This window comes from Oncorhynchus kisutch, linkage group LG14, assembly GCF_002021735.2.
Source record: "Oncorhynchus kisutch isolate 150728-3 linkage group LG14, Okis_V2, whole genome shotgun sequence".
Taxonomy (NCBI): domain Eukaryota; kingdom Metazoa; phylum Chordata; class Actinopteri; order Salmoniformes; family Salmonidae; genus Oncorhynchus; species Oncorhynchus kisutch.
Window position 1 is genome coordinate 26,954,464 of NC_034187.2, and position 17,329 is coordinate 26,971,792.

At 45.5% G+C, this 17,329-nt stretch overlaps 1 protein-coding gene across 2 annotated transcripts in view; it reads left to right on the top strand.

The window, feature by feature from the left end:
* LOC116353354 (uncharacterized) overlaps positions 1 to 16,600 on the top strand; it is a 47,657-nt gene extending 31,057 nt beyond the window's left edge. The window contains exons 2-10 of one of the 2 annotated variants that reach the window (XM_031788153.1): positions 5,113 to 5,283; positions 5,941 to 6,054; positions 6,321 to 6,354; positions 7,498 to 7,584; positions 9,202 to 9,317; positions 10,649 to 10,821; positions 10,953 to 11,092; positions 12,096 to 12,266; positions 13,483 to 16,600. In XM_031788153.1, the coding sequence (XP_031644013.1) occupies positions 14,454 to 15,362 (909 nt within the window). In that variant the 5' untranslated portion in view covers positions 5,113 to 5,283; positions 5,941 to 6,054; positions 6,321 to 6,354; ... (4 more) ...; positions 12,096 to 12,266; positions 13,483 to 14,453 and the 3' untranslated portion in view covers positions 15,363 to 16,600. The remainder of the gene's footprint in view (positions 1 to 5,112; positions 5,284 to 5,940; positions 6,055 to 6,320; positions 6,355 to 7,497; positions 7,585 to 9,201; positions 9,318 to 10,648; positions 10,822 to 10,952; positions 11,093 to 12,095; positions 12,267 to 13,482) is intronic. The other variant, XM_031788154.1, reaches the window with a different exon arrangement.
* The last annotated feature ends 729 nt before the right edge of the window (positions 16,601 to 17,329 follow it).

Genomic DNA, 17,329 nt, shown 5'->3' on the forward strand with positions numbered 1-17,329 from the left:
AACCGATCGCTGCAGCTGTACATAGTCTATCGGTAAATAGCCCACCCATTTTTACCTACCTCATCCCCATACTGTTTTTATTTATTTACTTTTCTGCTCTTTTGCACACCAATATCTCTACCTGTACATGACCATCTGATCATTTATCACTCCAGTGTTATTAATCTGCAAAATTGTAATTATTCGCCTACCTCATCATGCCTTTTGCACACAATGTATATAGACTCCCCTTTTTTTCTCTACTGTGTTATTGACTTGTTAATTGTTTACTCCATGTGTAACTCTGTGTTGTCTGTTCACACTGCTATGCTTTATCTTGGCCAGGTCGCAGTTGCAAATGAGAACTTGTTCTCAACTAGCCTACCTGGTTAAATAAAGGTGAAATAAAGAAATATAAAAAAAACTACAGTGCATTCAGAAAGTATTCAGACCCATTTACTTTTTCCACATTTTGTTACCTTACAGCCTTCTAAAATTGATAAAATTATTATAGTTTCATTTTTTTTCTCATCAATCTACACACAATACCCCATAACGACGAAGTGAACATTTTTGCAATTGTATTAAACATAAACAGATACCTTATTTACATAAGTATTCAGATTTTTTGCTATGAGATTCAAAAATTGGGCTCAGGTGCATCCTGTTTCCATTGATCATCCTTGAGATGTTTCTACAACTTGATTGGGGTCCACCTGTGGTAAATTCAATTGATTGGACATGATTTGGAAAGGCACACACCTGTCTATATAAGGTCCCACAGTTGACAGTGCATGACAGAGCAAAAACCAAGCCATGAGGTCGAAGGAATTGTCCTTAGAGCTCCGAGACAGGATTGTGTTGAGGCATAAATCTGGGGAAGGGTACCAAAATATTTCTGCAGCATTGAAGGTCCAAGAACACAGTGGCCTCCATCATTCTTAAATGGAAGAAGTTTGGAACCACCAAGACTCTTCCTAGAGCTGGCCGCCCGGCCAAACTGAGCAAATGGAGAAGGGCCTTGATAAGGAAGGTGACCAAGAACCTGATGGTCACTCTGACAGAGCTCCAGAGTTCCTCTGTGGATATGAGAGAACCTTCCAGAAGGACAACCATCTCTGCAGCACTCTACCAATCAGGCCTACATTGTAGAATAATAGTGAAGACATCAAAACTATGAAATAACGCATGCAATCATGTAGTAACCAAAAAAGTGTTAATCAAATATATGATATATTTGAGAATCTTCAAAGTAGCCACCCTTTGCCTTGATGACAGCTTTGCCCACTCTTTGCATTGTCTCAACCAGTTCATGATGTAGTCACCTGGAATGCATTTCAATTATCAGGTGTATCAGGCCTTGCTAAAAGCCTTGTTAAATAAAGGTTACATTAAAATCAAATGTTTATTTGGGGATTTTCTTTCCTTCTTAATGTGTTTTGAGACAATCTGTTGTATTGTGAAATGATAGGGGTGGTATACAGCCCTATTTGGTAAAAGACCATGTCCATATTATTGCAATAACAGCTCAAATAAGCAAAGAGAAATGACAGTCCATCATTACTTTAAGACATGACGGTCAGTCAATAAGTACAATTTCAAGAACTTTGAACGTTTCTTCAAGTGCATTCGCAAAATCCATCAAGCGCTATGATGCAACTGGCTCTCTCGAGCACTGCCACAGGAAAGGAAAACCTAGAGTTACCTCTGCTGCAGAGGATAAGTTCATCAGAGTTAACTGCACTTCAGATTGCAGCCCAAATAAATGCTTCACAGAGTTCAAGTAAACAACACTCAGTAAACGATCTCAACATCAACTGTTCAGAGGAGACTGCATCATGAATCAGGCCTTCATGGTCGAATTGCTATAAGGGAACCACTACTAAAGTACACCAATAAGAAGAGACTTGCTTGGGCCAAGAAACATGAGAAATGGACATTAGACCGGTGGAAATCTGTCCTTTGGTCTGATGAGTCCAAATTTGCTTTGTGAGATGCAGAGTAAGTGAACGGATGATGTGGTTCCCAACTTGAAGCATGGAGGAGGAGGTGTGATGGTGTGTGGGCTTGCTTTGCTGGTGACACTGTCGATGATTGATTGATTGATTGATTGATTTAGAATTCAAGGCACACAACCAGCAGGGCTACCACAGCATTCTGCAGCGATACGCCATCCCATCTAAGTTGAGGTTAGTGAGACTATTTGTTTTTCAACAGACAATGACCCAACACACCTCCAGCGTGTGTAAGCGATATTTGACCAAGAAGGAGAGTGATAGAGTGCTGCATCAGATGACCTGGCCTCCACAATCACCCTACCTCAACCCAAGTGAGATGGTTTGAGATGAGTTGGACCGCAGAGTGAAGGAAAAGCATCCAACAAGTGCTCAGCATATGTGAGAACTCCTTTAAGACTGTTGGAAAAACATTCCTTAAGAAGCTGGTTGAAAGAATTCCAAGAGTGGGCAAAGCTGTCATCAATGCAAAGGGTGGCTACTTTGAAGAATCTCAAATATGAAATATATTTGATTTGTTTTAACTTTTTTTGGTTACTACATTATTCCATATGTGTTATTTCATAGTTTTGATGTCTTCACTATTATTCTACCATGTAGAAAATAGTAACAAATAAAGAGAACCCCTAGAATGAGTAGGTGTCCAAACTTTTGACTGGTCCTGTATGTAAATGTGATATTTAGCTTCTTTTTTTATTTTTCATTTGCAAAAAAATCTAAAGACCTGTTTTTGCTTTGTCATTTTGGGAATTTGTGTGTAGATTGAGGGGGAAAATATTTTAGATTAAGGCTGTAACGTAACAAAATGTGAATGGGTCTGAATACTTTCCGAATGCACTGAATGTCTGTTGGTTTGAGGACAATGTCTACAGGGTTTGTGGTTAGGAGTGTTTATGGGTATTTGTGTTTCCTTGAAGGTATTTGTTCTTGTTCTGGTTACTGACTTATATACTTTCTTTTAGGATATTTTATTTTACAAAGTGAATTATTATATGATTTCGGTAGATTTATTTTTACTTCAATAAGAGCTTGATGATTATGGTTCAAATTCCCAGGATTTAAAAAAACATTTGAATGAAATTAAAGCTAAGCTAAGATCTCCCAATTCATGAAATACAATTTATTTACAGAATTTCTGTATAGAATTCCTTTGTCATCCAGTTAGTTACCCCAGTGATGAGACTGAGACATTCTGGCAAGCTGGATCAGTTCAGGGTAAAATACCCACATATTATTCTCCTGCCATGTCTCAACATTACAGCTATTGTCACTGAGCCACAACATTACAGAACAGCAGCACCCTGCACCACATTGAGCTTTGATAACAGGAAACATGGCCGCAATGGTGTCATATTCTCTCCCTCTTCATCTCCCTACCATGGGAGTAGCTAGCCCCATCCCCAGCCCAGAGAATGAGCCATGGAGACGCTGACTGGGACCCAGGTGGTCCTCTGCAGACAGACAGGTAATTTAAACCTAAGTGTACACACATCACTGGGTTTTGACACACTGACAGGCCCTGAGAGAGAGAGATGTCAGCCTCTCAGAAAGAGAGGACAGGAGTGTGTGTGTGTCTGTCTCGACAGGCATGTCCGTAGAAGCCATAGCGAGCCTGGTGTAATAGCCACATTACTTCCAAGGACCCCCACTACTGCTCAGCACCCTGCTTTACCCCAAAGCCAGCACCCCTGCTAAGTGTGTGGGCGGGGTGTTAATTGCCACACAGGGGGGGTAGAATTGAGGGCGAGGGGCGTCCCTGCACCTCAAGAAAAGTCCCCATCCGCCACCCACCCCCTTCTCCTACCGTTCAAGTTGCAGCTAATTCCTGGAGCGATGCAGTGAGAAAGACGCTGCTATCTCTTACTAAGACTGACCCCCCCCCCCCCCCCCCCCCACTCCCACCACTACACACCCCCTCCCCACCCCAGTCCTGCATCACATAGAACACAGAGCAAAAAGACTGGCAGAAAGGAGAGGGAAAAATGAAGGAAAAAAGTCATCAGCAAGCAATACTTTTTTTACTCTCCTCCCTCTCCTTTTTTTCTGATTTACGGCGCTTTCCTCAGAAAGCTCCATTGTTCCCCTAGCCTAAGTCTCATCAGGCCTTTTGTGGCTGACTATCACAGCGGCAGGCAGAGAGCTGGAAATGTATAAATGGTATCATGCCTTGTGATTAATGGCGGTACTTATGAGTCAGGTCTGATAACGGGCCTGCTCTCTACTCAATTTCAGATACCGTTAATGGAATCTGTCTTCTGCGATTGTAATGTGAGAGCGCCTAATTTGCTATGGAGCTTGAAGCTGTCACCGGCAAGGGATTGTGGGGTCATAAGGGACCTGGCAGCCGTTTGGCCTGCAGCTTGTATCTGCCGTGCTGAATAGAGCAGCTCTCTGCCTGTCAGTTAGCTGATAGGCTGATGAGGACTCTAAGCCACTCTACACAATGGCGGAAACGGCCATACTGCCTGACTTCCTTAATTGTGGAGCCCGCTCATATTTCAGAGCCAGCGTGCCAGGGACTGGGCGGATTTTTTTCTTCCTCTTTTCCCCCCCCTCTCTCCTCCAACTTTTTTTCTGTTTTCTTCATTTCATCCTCACGTACTCTGACCCCCCCCCCCCCCCCACACACACACATCTCTGTACTATTTGAGTCGTCTTCCCCTTCTCCTCCTCATCATTTGTCGTCCCTCTTCCTCTGTGTCTCTTCTTAGTAAGTGGTGGGTCTTGAATATGACAATTTATCCCAAGTTTGCTTCAGTTACCACTAAAGAGATGGAAGAGAGGAAGAAGGGGGGGGGGGGACTTTTGAAGTAAAGGAGTACATTTCCCATAGTGGTTATCTATGTCAGGCTGGCGGATGAATTTGCTTCTGGAGAGAGAGGCCTGAAGGATGTGGTATGGGAGTGGTCAGAGCTTTAGATAGAATTGTTTCAATGACCGGTACTTGGACATTTTCAAAAATATGTCAATGATTTTGTTTTGCAGTCGTGGTCAACCATATCCGTCTATCATCATTATGAGTTTTCTAACTTTGGATAGCCACGAACCATACGCATACCCATACCTGGGGTTGGACATGTGGTCACCCCTGTACCTGACCCCTCTGCCACTCCTCCAGACTGGCAGACCCGGGGCCAGGTGCGGTGCTGGCTGGGGGGTGTTTGCTGTGTCCAGGCCCAGCTGGCAGTGGTCGGTGGTGGCCGAAGTCTTCTCCCTCAACCTCTTCGTTGGGCTCTTCTCCCTGACTGCCAGCTTCCACTGTGCAAATAGTGCCCCCCAGAGGAGTCGGGTAACTACACCATCCTTCTATACCATCCACCCTCACACAGGACAAGACATGCATATCAGCCACCTGAAACCAGATCGACCGTTCCATTGTGATATCACAACTATGTGCCCGAGGAAACTATATGGTACAATTTATAGAAATATGCTATGTTAATATACAGACTGTTTATTTTTTCAATGACAAATGTCATATTTTGATACATTTTAAGGAGTTGTTCACGATTTTACAACTTGATGTTAGATGGTTACCCTGAAAGTAGTCTATCGGCCAAGATAAACTAATCCAGGTTTCACTTTTCTTTAAACAGCCACTACAAACGTCTGCTAACCTTAGCCACCATAAGCTAACAATCAATGGATGTGATGGGGGCATGTGAGCATGTTTTTACAAAAATTATGTCCAAATCACCTGAAATCAAATCAACTCCATATTTGGTTTGCTGTTACTTAAAGGTGAATTGGCCATAAACATTTTTTTAACATGCTCACATCACTTCCATTAATTGTTAGCTTGTGGTGGCCAAAGTTAACTGACGTTTGTATACTGGCTGTTTAACGAGAACTGAACCATGGGTTACAGTTAATACTGTCCCATGGACTACTTTCAGGGTGAGGAACCATCTAACTACTCCTTTAAGTCTTGTCTTGTTGTCGTCAGGTTGCCCATTGGGGGGCGCTGTGCTGTGGCCTGGGCCCGTGTAACCAGCACACTCTGGTGTTGTACGTGGTGGTCATCATTCCCAGGGTCCTGCTCCACCTCTGCTCTCACAAAGTAAGTTTAACGACACACCGCTCTTTTCCATCTGAGTGGCCATAGAGACGTAGGCAGAAAAACTGGCCTATCTGTTGCTGGGGAGACCAGACTTCCCTCTCAGGCCTCCTCACTCACCTACAGAGGACTGAGTACGGCACCTTTAGCCTGGTACACACTTATATACATTTACATATACTGTACCAACATACATTACAGTATATTGGAGCTGTGGGAGGTATGGTAGTGAGTCTTGATGTGTTTCTTTCTTTAATAATTGACCCTAGGCCAAGACAGAGGGAACCTCACCATGATGCTAAAGTGAGTATTAGTCACTTTATTTTACAGATGAAGTCATTGCTATAGCATGAATCTTAATTCAACAGTTTGTTTACACATTGTTTCCATTTATTTGAGCTTTTAGGGTATTTTATTTAGAAATAGTTTTCTGTAATATTACATTAAATGTTGAATATTGAAGGTTATTTATTGGATAATGTGATCTGTAGAAGTGAAAGAGTTGTTTTCTAATGCTTTTGACTCTAGACAGACAGGTTTAAACATCAGACAAAAACCCATCAGTTCTGTTCTGAAGGAGGGAAACCATCCATCGCCAGTACTGGAGGCCGTCTCTCCCTCTCTTTCTCCTCTCTCCCCAGCTTTTGTTCTTCCCGCTCCCCTCTCTACCATCAAAGCAGAACTGAACCTGCTTAGAGGACCACATCTCTGTGTTCTGTTTCTCCAGCAGTTTGAAATGATCACTCAGCTCTGGTGTTTAAGCATGACAAGCTGTGATGACAGACACTGCAATATAGCTGGAGAGATTGTGTCCAACAACCCCCTCTATCCCCCCCTGTCATCCAACTTCTGGTATTTTTCTACGGCTGACGCTTCTTAAGACCCCCCACCACCAACCCCCTCAGCCCGGCCCCACCCACTTCCATCACCCCCGCTGGTTGATGGACAAACATACCTTCAAGATGAGGGAGAGAGGCAAACATGACAAGCATGTCACATTGGGGACGTAAACCTCCCTAGAGAAGCTGACACAGTCTTACACACATATGCACATAACACACACACACACACATCGGCCTACACTCAATGATATGGAGACTCAATACGCTGTCAAAAAGAGATGGGTATTAAAGAAGAGGCAGGGAGCTATCTCTGCTCCGGGGAAGTGTCTGTGACTGACAGGCTCTCTGACAGGGGTTGGGTGGAGGCCACATTCATTGGTGTCTGTCAATCGGATGGAAGGGTGCATACAGTCATTAAAGTTAGTCTGTTTGATTGGGGAGGGGTCAGTTATTTGTGTCTTCCAGTCACAAGAAAGGGAAGTGGGAGGTTATTCAATAATTGCTGTTCTTCAGTTTGATGAAGGTTAGAGGGATGCAGGTCATGGAGACATTGGTGTCTGCTAATCAGAGGTTTTTGGTGTGTGTGTGTGTGTGTGTGTGTCAGGGCTCAGCTGACCCACGTTATGGCTGACCTGTCCCTCTCTGTGCTGGTCCTGGCTGGACTGGGCTTGTTCCTCTCCTCCTGGGACAGGTAAGGAAACACGCCAGACAGACAGAAATCACTCTCTCAGACAGGCACAATCCAAGTCCATATACACTCACTTCATTCCTTAATGAGAAATTAAACCATTGCCAAGTGCTTTTAACATGAAAATAAACTATTCGACCTGTCGTGCTGCCATGGCACTGTACAATTAAAAGAAGAAAGGGAGATTTTGATGTGTGTTTGTCTACTAGTTATAATGATGTGAATGCATGTATCTGTATGTAGCAGTGCTCTCTGATGCAGTAATTCATTACAGTAGTGCCTATGCTGGGGTCGGTTGGGTGCCACTGATAAGGCAGAGCAGAGCCAGGCAGTCCCCAGGGCACAGCCAACCCCCTGCCTCCCCCTGCCTTCCCTGGGGGGCACCCAGACACACTTGGCTTTACAGACACACAAGCATGAACGTGCGCAAACATATGTGGGTCATTCCATTGAAATTCCATGAAAATGTCAGCAACGTTTTCTGAAATACAGCACAAATAAAGATGTACTTTTATTTCCACTTTTTGTTTTCAATTTCCATATGTGTTTAGATTACCACTAGGGGATAGTGTTTTGTCGTTCTTTTATATAACCATTTACAACTGTCCTCTGCGTTGTAATGGTGATGTGAGGCAGAGTGGTAGGCCCCGTCACACAGTGACTCACACTCTGTCATCCAGACCCAGCATTAGGAAAGCAATCATGCTGTGGGCTACAGAACATGTTAGCTGTGATAGTGTGTCTGTCTACGGGTGGAGTGACGTTATCTCTCCTGTACCTCGATACATTTGGGAGGGAATTGCACTGCAAGTACTGTATTTTCATGTACTTATTAGGAGATTGAAAAGAAATGTGATTTGTAAAATGAACAGTTACCCTGCACATGTATTGTTGTTTTGGTTCTGTACTCCAGCACTTCAGATTTTAAATGAGACAATGACTGAGATTGAAGTGCAGACCCTCAGCTTTCATTTCAAGGTATTTTTGATCCAAATCGTGTGAACCGTTTAGAAATTACAGCACTTTTTAAACATAGTCCCTTCATTTTATGGGACCAAAAGTAATGGTACAAATTCACTTATTTGATTACATGAAGCTTGTGACTCTGCAAGCTTTTTGGATGCATTTCCTGTTTGTTTTGGTTGTGTTTCAGGAATGAATAGTAAATAATGTATTTTATCAAAACAAACAGCAAATGCATCCAACAAGTTTGTAGAGTCACAAGCTTGATGTAATCATTGTGTGCTAAGAATATGGGACAAAATACTATACTTTTGACTACTTTAATACACATATAAGTGAATTAGTCCATATACTTTGGTCACCTAAAATGAGGGGACTATGTACAAAATTGCTGTAATTTCTATACGTTTCACCCGATATGGATGAAATTACCCTAAAATTAAAGCTGACAGTCTGAACTTTAATCTCAATCATTGTATCATTTCAAATCCTAAGTTCTGGCGGTAAAATAGGTAAAACAGAGGTAAAACAAAACAAAAATGTGTTACTGTCCCAATAATTACGCAAAGAACTGTATATGGTATTCCTGTCTATATACAGTAACTATGTGTAAGGTCAGTGGTCTTATGGTGATGAATGCCTGTCTTTTCCCTTCAGGACGCAGGGTGTTGTTCCCTGGCTTCTGACGGCCATGCTGCTACTCTACTCCCTGTTATTCACCTGGAGATTCAACCTGGACACCAGCAGACAGCGAACCCCTACCCCTGGGAGTGGTGAGCGATGGGGCTTAGTTAGGGCAGGGAGATGACTGGATGGGCCTGAGTTGGGCTGCCACAGTCTCCTCGGCCCCAGGTAAAGGCTGTGTTGTGTGTTTAGTCTCTCTGGTGGAGCAGTTCTGGCTTCAGAGTGATGCTGTGGTGTGTGTGCTGGCTGGGCTGGGCCTGAGTTGGACACACACAGGCCTGGGGAGGAGGCTAGGCCATGGGGGTCTGTGGAGGGCCGGAGGCTCTTCACTATAGGTCTCCTGGTACACATGGTGCACTCCAACCATCGGTAAACATCATATCCAGTAAAATCAACTGACTTTGGCTTGATGGCACCATCCTGTGTGTGGTGTTATAACACTGTAGAATCTTTACCTGCACCAACTGATTTCAGGATGACCGACAAACTGGAAAATAAATGTTGTCTTGTAGCTAAAGCTCGTGTCAAACTCAAGAATATTTATTTTTGCGGGAAATAACGATCTCGGGGGACATTGAAATGACTTAAACTAAATCAAAACTGTGTAGAAATGATAATGACTTACATTTATAGTCTCCTCACTCTGTCCAGCTCACTAACAGTCATCAAACGGAGGCTTGGCCGTCGGGGAGCATCGAACCATTTTAAAGCGATGGATAGAGGACAATTCTTTTGCAGATTTAGACGGCAAGGAAATATAATTCATTTTAAGTGCGGTCCTCTGGACCTCGATGGAATCAGTTTGCCCCTCGGGCTGCATTCTGAGTTTGATACCCCTGGGCTAGAGGGTCACACACAAAACATCTTGAGAATTTTACTGACAAAAATCTCTGCACTTGTTTCATCTGAGCTAACCCAATCATTTTCTCTGTAGCTCAAACTGGGGCCCTGCACTCCACATGCCAGGTATTTTATTCTCCCGTCTCTCCTCATCCCATGGTGGGGGCTAAAGAGAGGCACGGTTAGCACATAGATTCCACTGTGAATGCTGAGTGTGAGATGTTAGCCGTGAGAGGTAGCAGATTACACCAGTGTGGTGCTGCGCTCTGCCAGGCAGACTGAGGGAGCATCACACAGCTGCTTTGATCAGGGGGAGGGCATACGCTGTCAGACCCATCACACCTGTCTACCCGCGATTAGATCGACAGAGCTGGGGTGGGGGCACTGACAACTTACCACAGAGGCACTTGAAAGCATACATAGAGTACAAACACACACACACACACACAGAGACCATCCTCAGTAGTGGAGATGGACAAACATAACTCCACTCAACAACAAAAAAGTACACAGACACACAGTTGTAAGAGAGTATATAACTCCTGTTGACTTGTAGAGGTTTGTGTTGCGTCCCTCCCAGGGAGTGTGATCAGAGCAGTAACAGTGTGGTGGAGCAGTTTGGGCGGGAGCTTCTGGTCTCTGTCCCTCCAGACTCTATCATCCTGACCCGGGGAGACCTCCCAGGGAACTCCCTGCGCTACTGCCAGAGACGTACGCCTCGTTGACCAGGAGGTTACTACTTTGTCACTTAATGTAATTTGCATTGGTTTTAAGTCCAGGTCAGGACTTCCATTCATTCAGCGTCATGATAACAGCATTGTTAGAAGCATTTTGGTAGAAGATCCTAGTAAGACTCTTGTCTGTTGACCTCTTTGCTCCTCCAGATGATGATGTACAGCTGGTATGTGGCCAAGCTGGGTGAGCATCACCCTGGGGTTCACTTCCCAGGGTGCTGGTGGGACCCGGTCCACACGGAGGAGAAAGACACCTTCAGTCTGGAGAAGTTCCTCTCTCACAACACACAGTGAGTCACTGGGAGAGAGGGGAGGGAGAGAATACCATAGAGATACATACAGTGTCTTTCTTTATTGAGAATGTATGGACTGACTGAATGGACTAGTGAGAAATAGAGCGAGTGAATGAAGAGGACAATAATGGACTGAGTAGAAAGTGAGTGTAACCGATGTGAAATGGCTAGCTAGTTAGCGGGGTGCGCGCTAATAGCGATTCAATCTGTGACGTCACTCGCTCTGAGACCTTGAAGTAGTTGTTCACCTTGCTCTGCAAGGGCCGCGGTTTATGTGGATCGATGTGTAGCAATGCTTCAAGGGTGACTGTTGTCTATGTGTGCAGAGGGTCCCTGGTTCGAGTCCAGGTAGGGATGAGGAGAGGGACGGAAGCTATACTGTTACATGAGGAATGGTGAGATTGTTGGAGAGCACTGAGTGGTTGAAACAATAAGGAGGAGATGAAACATAAAACCTACAGCATTAAGGACTATAACACCAGGCTACTGCCCCGTGAGGAGTCACAATACTTCATCCATGTCTGAAAGACTGCAGAGAACGACTGAACAGATATATTCAGTGTATTTATGTTTTATCCATCTGACTATAGTACTCGAAGGATACAGAGAACAAATGGGTTGGACAGGACTCCTGTAAGTCCCCAGCCCACCAGGGGGCAGTGTTTGCTTGGCCAACAGGGGGGCAACACTGACCAGTGGGATCAACCCTCTGGTTACAGCACTGGAGAGGAGAGTGGATCAGTAGGAATGGGAGAGAGCTGAATGGTGGGTGTGTGTGCATGCTTGTGCTTGTTGGGAATGAGGTGGATGCACATGTGCTTCCCATGTATGCCTATTCAGTTCTATCAGAAGTCACCTGGGGTGAGAGTGAGTAGTGTTTGAGGGGAGATAGATAGCTGAGGGTAGTTCCCTTTAGGGACTCCAACACTGTGGTTCTGCTCTGTCCACCTCAGCAGCATGGTCACGGTGCCTGCCTGGTTGTGTGTGTGTGTGTCTGCAGGGGGGCTGTGCTGGCCTGCATCGGGCTGCCTGACCGGGACCCCAGCTGGGAGAGGAGCTTTTCTCACTGGCTCCTGGATGTGTGTGACCACCTGGTGCCTGCCCAGGAGCCCTTCCACCTGGAGGAGTGGACCCGCCACACCCTCTACATCTGGACCGAGCCACACAACAGGTACACAGTATACATACTGCCCAGAGGGCCCTCTGGAGAGGTGGGGGGCCTGCTCAGCAGGAGAGGCCTACAGTTCATGGGGAGTCTATGGTGTTCTGCTAGCTGCCATGGAAATGGTCGTACTGTATGCCATAGCACGACGAACATGCTAGGCCTGTTAGTTAGGAATCCTGTGATCATACATTTCTATAGCAGAGTAAGAATCTTCTGTTCAGTGATACTCTTTGGTGTTGACTTTCTTCTCTGTGGTCTTTCACAATACAGGCAGAGACTTAACGGATGTTCCTACAGCAAGGTTTCCTCTGTTCTCCGTGCTCTGATCCAGCAGCTCTTTTTGCGTTATACCAAAGCAAGACATTAGGCCTCCAGCTATTTGAAATGAGGCTAAAGATGAAACATAATTAGTTTCTTATTGCGTTTTGTCAATAAGTGTGTCAAAAGTGGAATTAGTCAAAGCTCCATTTTTCTGTTGCCGTTGCTAGCCGTCCCTCATTCACTGAGATAATCATGGCTGAATACTGTGACATTATTTCCTTTGCCCTCACTACAAGCGTGTCCGTCGATGCCCACAAGCCAAATATTAGCTCGGAACCCTGCTAAAATATTATTTTGAAGAAGAGGTCAAGTGTTTATACGCAACAACATGAAAAAGGATATGTGGTTCCTTCCATGTCTAATGTGCTGGTACTGTTGCTCTACAGTACTGTACTGTATATTCACATTGGGTTTGTGAAAACCTAAACCAGCACACTTTGAACAATGTGTATTAACATCCCATAGTGATACATGAATGAATATGATTGTGTGGAAGGAATGATGCATGGGAAAAGCCCCGGAGGTGTTGAGATATAGAGCTGTGTCTTGTTCCATTTACCACCCAGGGTCCTGGGTAAGGGGGTCTAGGAGATGTGGCAGGCCAGGTAAAGTAAAGAGTAAACGCTGAAGACACTGACTCTCTTTTCTCTTGCAGTCACTGTATATATGTATAGTTTACAGATAGAGCCTCTCTGACAGATCAGCCTAGTCTGCCAGCTAAAACATCAACGTAACCCACTCTGGTGTGGTAGAGCACCAGCTATTCTACATGAAGTGCTGTTGTGTAGCTAGCATCTACATAAATCACTATATTCTCCTAGTGCATCTCTGCGGATAAATCTCCACGGTTCATCCATCCAGAACTTAGCTCTGAGCCTGTGATATGTTCTCTTTGTTTCAGGATGAAGACGGCTTTCTTTCTGTTTGACCTGGCTGAGAGGATCCAGGGAGAGGAGAAAGCTGGCCTGTTTGACCTGGCTGAGAGGATCCAGGGAGAGGAGAAAGCTGGCCTGTTTGACCTGGCTGAGAGGATCCAGGGAGAGGAGAAAGCTCGCCTGTTTGAGCTATCCTACACAGAGAGTACACAGAGAGCCTCTCGCTGTCCCTGGCCAGCGAGAGGCTCCTGCAGCATCCAGCACTTCAGCCTGTACCTGGACAGCCTGTGCCCACGGACTCCCAGGCCCCCGGGGTGGTATTGTCCAGACAAACAGGACCCTGACTGCACCTCACACTGCGGGAATGTTTTCCACTGGGGACGTTTCATGACTTTTGCAACCTGGACTGAACCCAATCAAGCTGTTCATCTCTCACACACACTCTTTTATTTACTATTTCCCTGTCTCTCTCTGTATCTCTTTCTCTGCCTCTCTCGCGGCTTTTAACGTTGTGATTATGTGGCCTCCAGCTTTAGTTCTCCCATTAGGACGGTCAGGCTGAGATTGAGGGAAACCCAATGTGTGCGCAGAAATGGAGGATTAGAGCAGGCTCTTAATCTAGGACAGACTTGTGCCGTGCCACGCTTTCCTCTGGACTCTTAGCATGACCCAGGCTCCAAATCACCACCGCTGCCCACCGACTATCCATCCGGCTGAGATGGTCCTTTAAAAAACAAATGGATTCAAGGAGCTTTTTTGCTCCTTTTGACAGCAGAGCTATAATCCCTCACGGATTTAAATGACACATTAAATGTTACAATGCCAGGGACGCATTTAGAGGTGTGTGCTCCTCCTGTGATACACAGACACGAGGACAGAAACACACACCACACACACACTGAACAGTGGAGCACTTTCAACTCCACAGAGACATTTTGTTGCGCAGACATTGAGAGTCACAACTACGCTAACACAGACAGAGACATTGCACACAGACATGCAAGGGTCCTCAGCAGGGACTCATTCCTCTGTTCTAGGAGAGACCTACCTCGCTCACCTTCCATTCCCTCGTTCCTCTGTTCTCAGAGAGACATTCTACCTCGCTCACCTTCCATTCCCTTGTTCCTCTGTTCTCGGAGAGACCTTCTACCTCGCTCACCTTCCATTCCCTCGTTCCTCTGTTCTCGGAGAGACCTTCTACCTCGCTCACCTTCCATTCCCTCTTTCCTCTGTTCTCGGAGAGACCTTCTACCTCACTCACCTTCCATTCCCTCGTTCCTCTGTTCTCGGAGAGACCTTCTACCTCGCTCACCTTCCATTCCCTCGTTCCTCTGTCCTCGGAGAGACCTTCTACCTCGCTCACATTCCATTCCCTCGTTCCTCTGTCCTCGGTGAGACCTTCTACCTCGCTCACCTTCCATTCCCTCGTTCCTCTGTCCTCGGAGAGACCTTCTACCTCGCTCACCTTCCATTCCCTCGTTCCTCTGTTCTCGGAGAGCCCTTCTACCTCGCTCACCTTCCATTCCCTCTTCCTCTGTCCTCGGAGAGACCTTCTACCTCGCTCACCTTCCATTCCCTCGTTCCTCTGTTCTCGGAGAGACCTTCTACCTCGCTCACCTTCCATTCCCTCGTTTCTCTGTCCTCGGAGAGACCTTCTACCTCGCTCACCTTCCATTCCCTCGTTCCTCTGTCCTCGGAGAGACCTTCTACCTCGCTCACCTTCCATTCCCTCGTTCCTCTGTCCTCGGAGAGACCTTCTACCTCGCTCACCTTCCACATTCTGACTGTGAACATGCTAATTTTTCCTGCTCTCCACAGATTAAAATACTCTAACAAAGATTCATTTTTCCACTTAAAATGTTCTCAGAGCTTTACTTTTTTTCTACTGTGTTTATTTTTTCTATGAGACATTTTTATTTCTGGTGTAAATATTTATTGATGTATACAAATATGACAAATTAGTATTAGAAGGAGATGCAAAAAAATCTATGAATCTATAGTACAATGTGCAGCTGTTGAATATATTTTGTGTTTTTTGCTCCGTCACCTTTATCATTTACCTTTTCTTCTGTCCTCTCTTCTGCTTGAATCTGTCTCCCTCTCCTGTATCCCTCGCTCTCTCTCATCCCTCTCTTATGTCCCTCTCTTCCACTGTCTCCCCCCCGCCCCCTGTCTCTGAGAGTCGGTTGCCCACCCCAAATCAGCAAGCTGCTGAAGGATTGTAGGAACCCATGGAATCGCCGTGACCACGGATGCAGGCAGGCAGCCACGGCAACGCTGGAATGTGGGGCGTCTGAGGAGATAAGAGCTGTGAGCCCAGCCAGGGAGAGAGGGAGAGGGAAGGGATGGAGGGAGAGGGAGAAAGAGACAGAGAGAGGGTGAGAGAGAGGCAAGCCTGTGAATGGGAGACAGAGAGACAACACTATAAACAGCCGGAAGAAGAGAATAGCGACAGAGCAGAAAAGAGAGGGGGGGGGGACATGGAGGCACACACTGGAGATGGGAAGCCAGTCTTATTCCTCTTTGCATTTCATTTACATCCCTGGCCGTATCGACCATCCGGATTGGGAGCAAAGCCCAGGGCTTAGGAGCGGAATAAAAAGACAAAATGCCTTTGCTGCTCTCATCCCTGCCTGATAATACCCCTTCTGTTTTTCTTTTCTCTTTTTCTCCATCTATAAGTAGATACTGTCCGAAATGCCAGCGGAAAAGCGACACCTCCGCTTGCTGTGCATCTCAGATAGACCGAACTGGAGTAGGGGCTGAAAAGACGGCTTTAGAGGCTGGGCCTATCTCCTCTCTGGCTGGATGGAGAAGGTTGGGTTGTGGTAGGGGGTGGAATAGGCATAATGTACTGAGCTGGCCACAGATTTTGCATCATCTTACACTCTGGAAAAACTTCCCTGCAGATCAGTTTCCTAAGCAGGGAAACCTGTTTCAAGGGTGTTTAATCTATGCCACCCATTTCTGTGATCATGGCCAATGGCCGTGACTGAACTTGACATATTTTTAGCACAGGATTGTTCTTGTTATTCATCCATACTTGTAGGTTTGTCTAATGCAGCGGCTGTTGATGGTTGGTTTTGCACCGTAGGTCTTATAGATGGGCTCCTGAGTGGCACAGCGGTCTAAGGCACTGCATGTCAGTGCAAGAGGCGTTCCTACAGTCCATGGTTCAAATCCAGGCTGTATCACATCAGGCCGTGATTGGGAGTTCAGGTTTGGCCGGGGTAGGCCATCATTGTAAATAAGAATTTCTTCTTAACTGACTTGCCGAGTTAAAGTTTTTTTTTTAAATGACAAAATATAGATGACAGTGTGGAGTGTCCCCATTGTAGTGCTGGGGCTCCAGAGTGCCTCAGCACCAGCAGACTAGCTGGGACATCCCAGGTGTTTTTCTAGTGTATGCTCAACAAGCCAAAAGTCTATGTATGGGAACATGTATGGGACCAAAGCGTTCCTTTGTGTTATGCGCTGTAGGTTATTTTCCTCTTGGAGAATGACTTTGTTGACATGTTGTAATGTGTGAATTGGCATGCTTGCAGGTTGAGTTGGTTATTGCCTTAATGAGTGTGTGTCTCGGTGTGTGACAGCCATTGTGTAAGACCCTGCAGGTACCGTGTGTTTGTGGCTTTACAGAGAGTCTGTTTGTACAGGTGCTAGCAGCTCTCTCCATTGTCTTTACTGTATATGTCTTTATGTTGGTTTGTTTGTCTCCTGTTGTGCAGAAAGTCTAAATGTGTATTCTCTGCCTGGAAGTGTCCCTGCCTGTTTTTAAATGGACTAAGTCATTGTGTTGATGAGAACATTGTCCAGGTCTTTGTGTAGGAATACTAGGTATATAGTGCTGTCATAGGACCTTGTGTTGCTGCT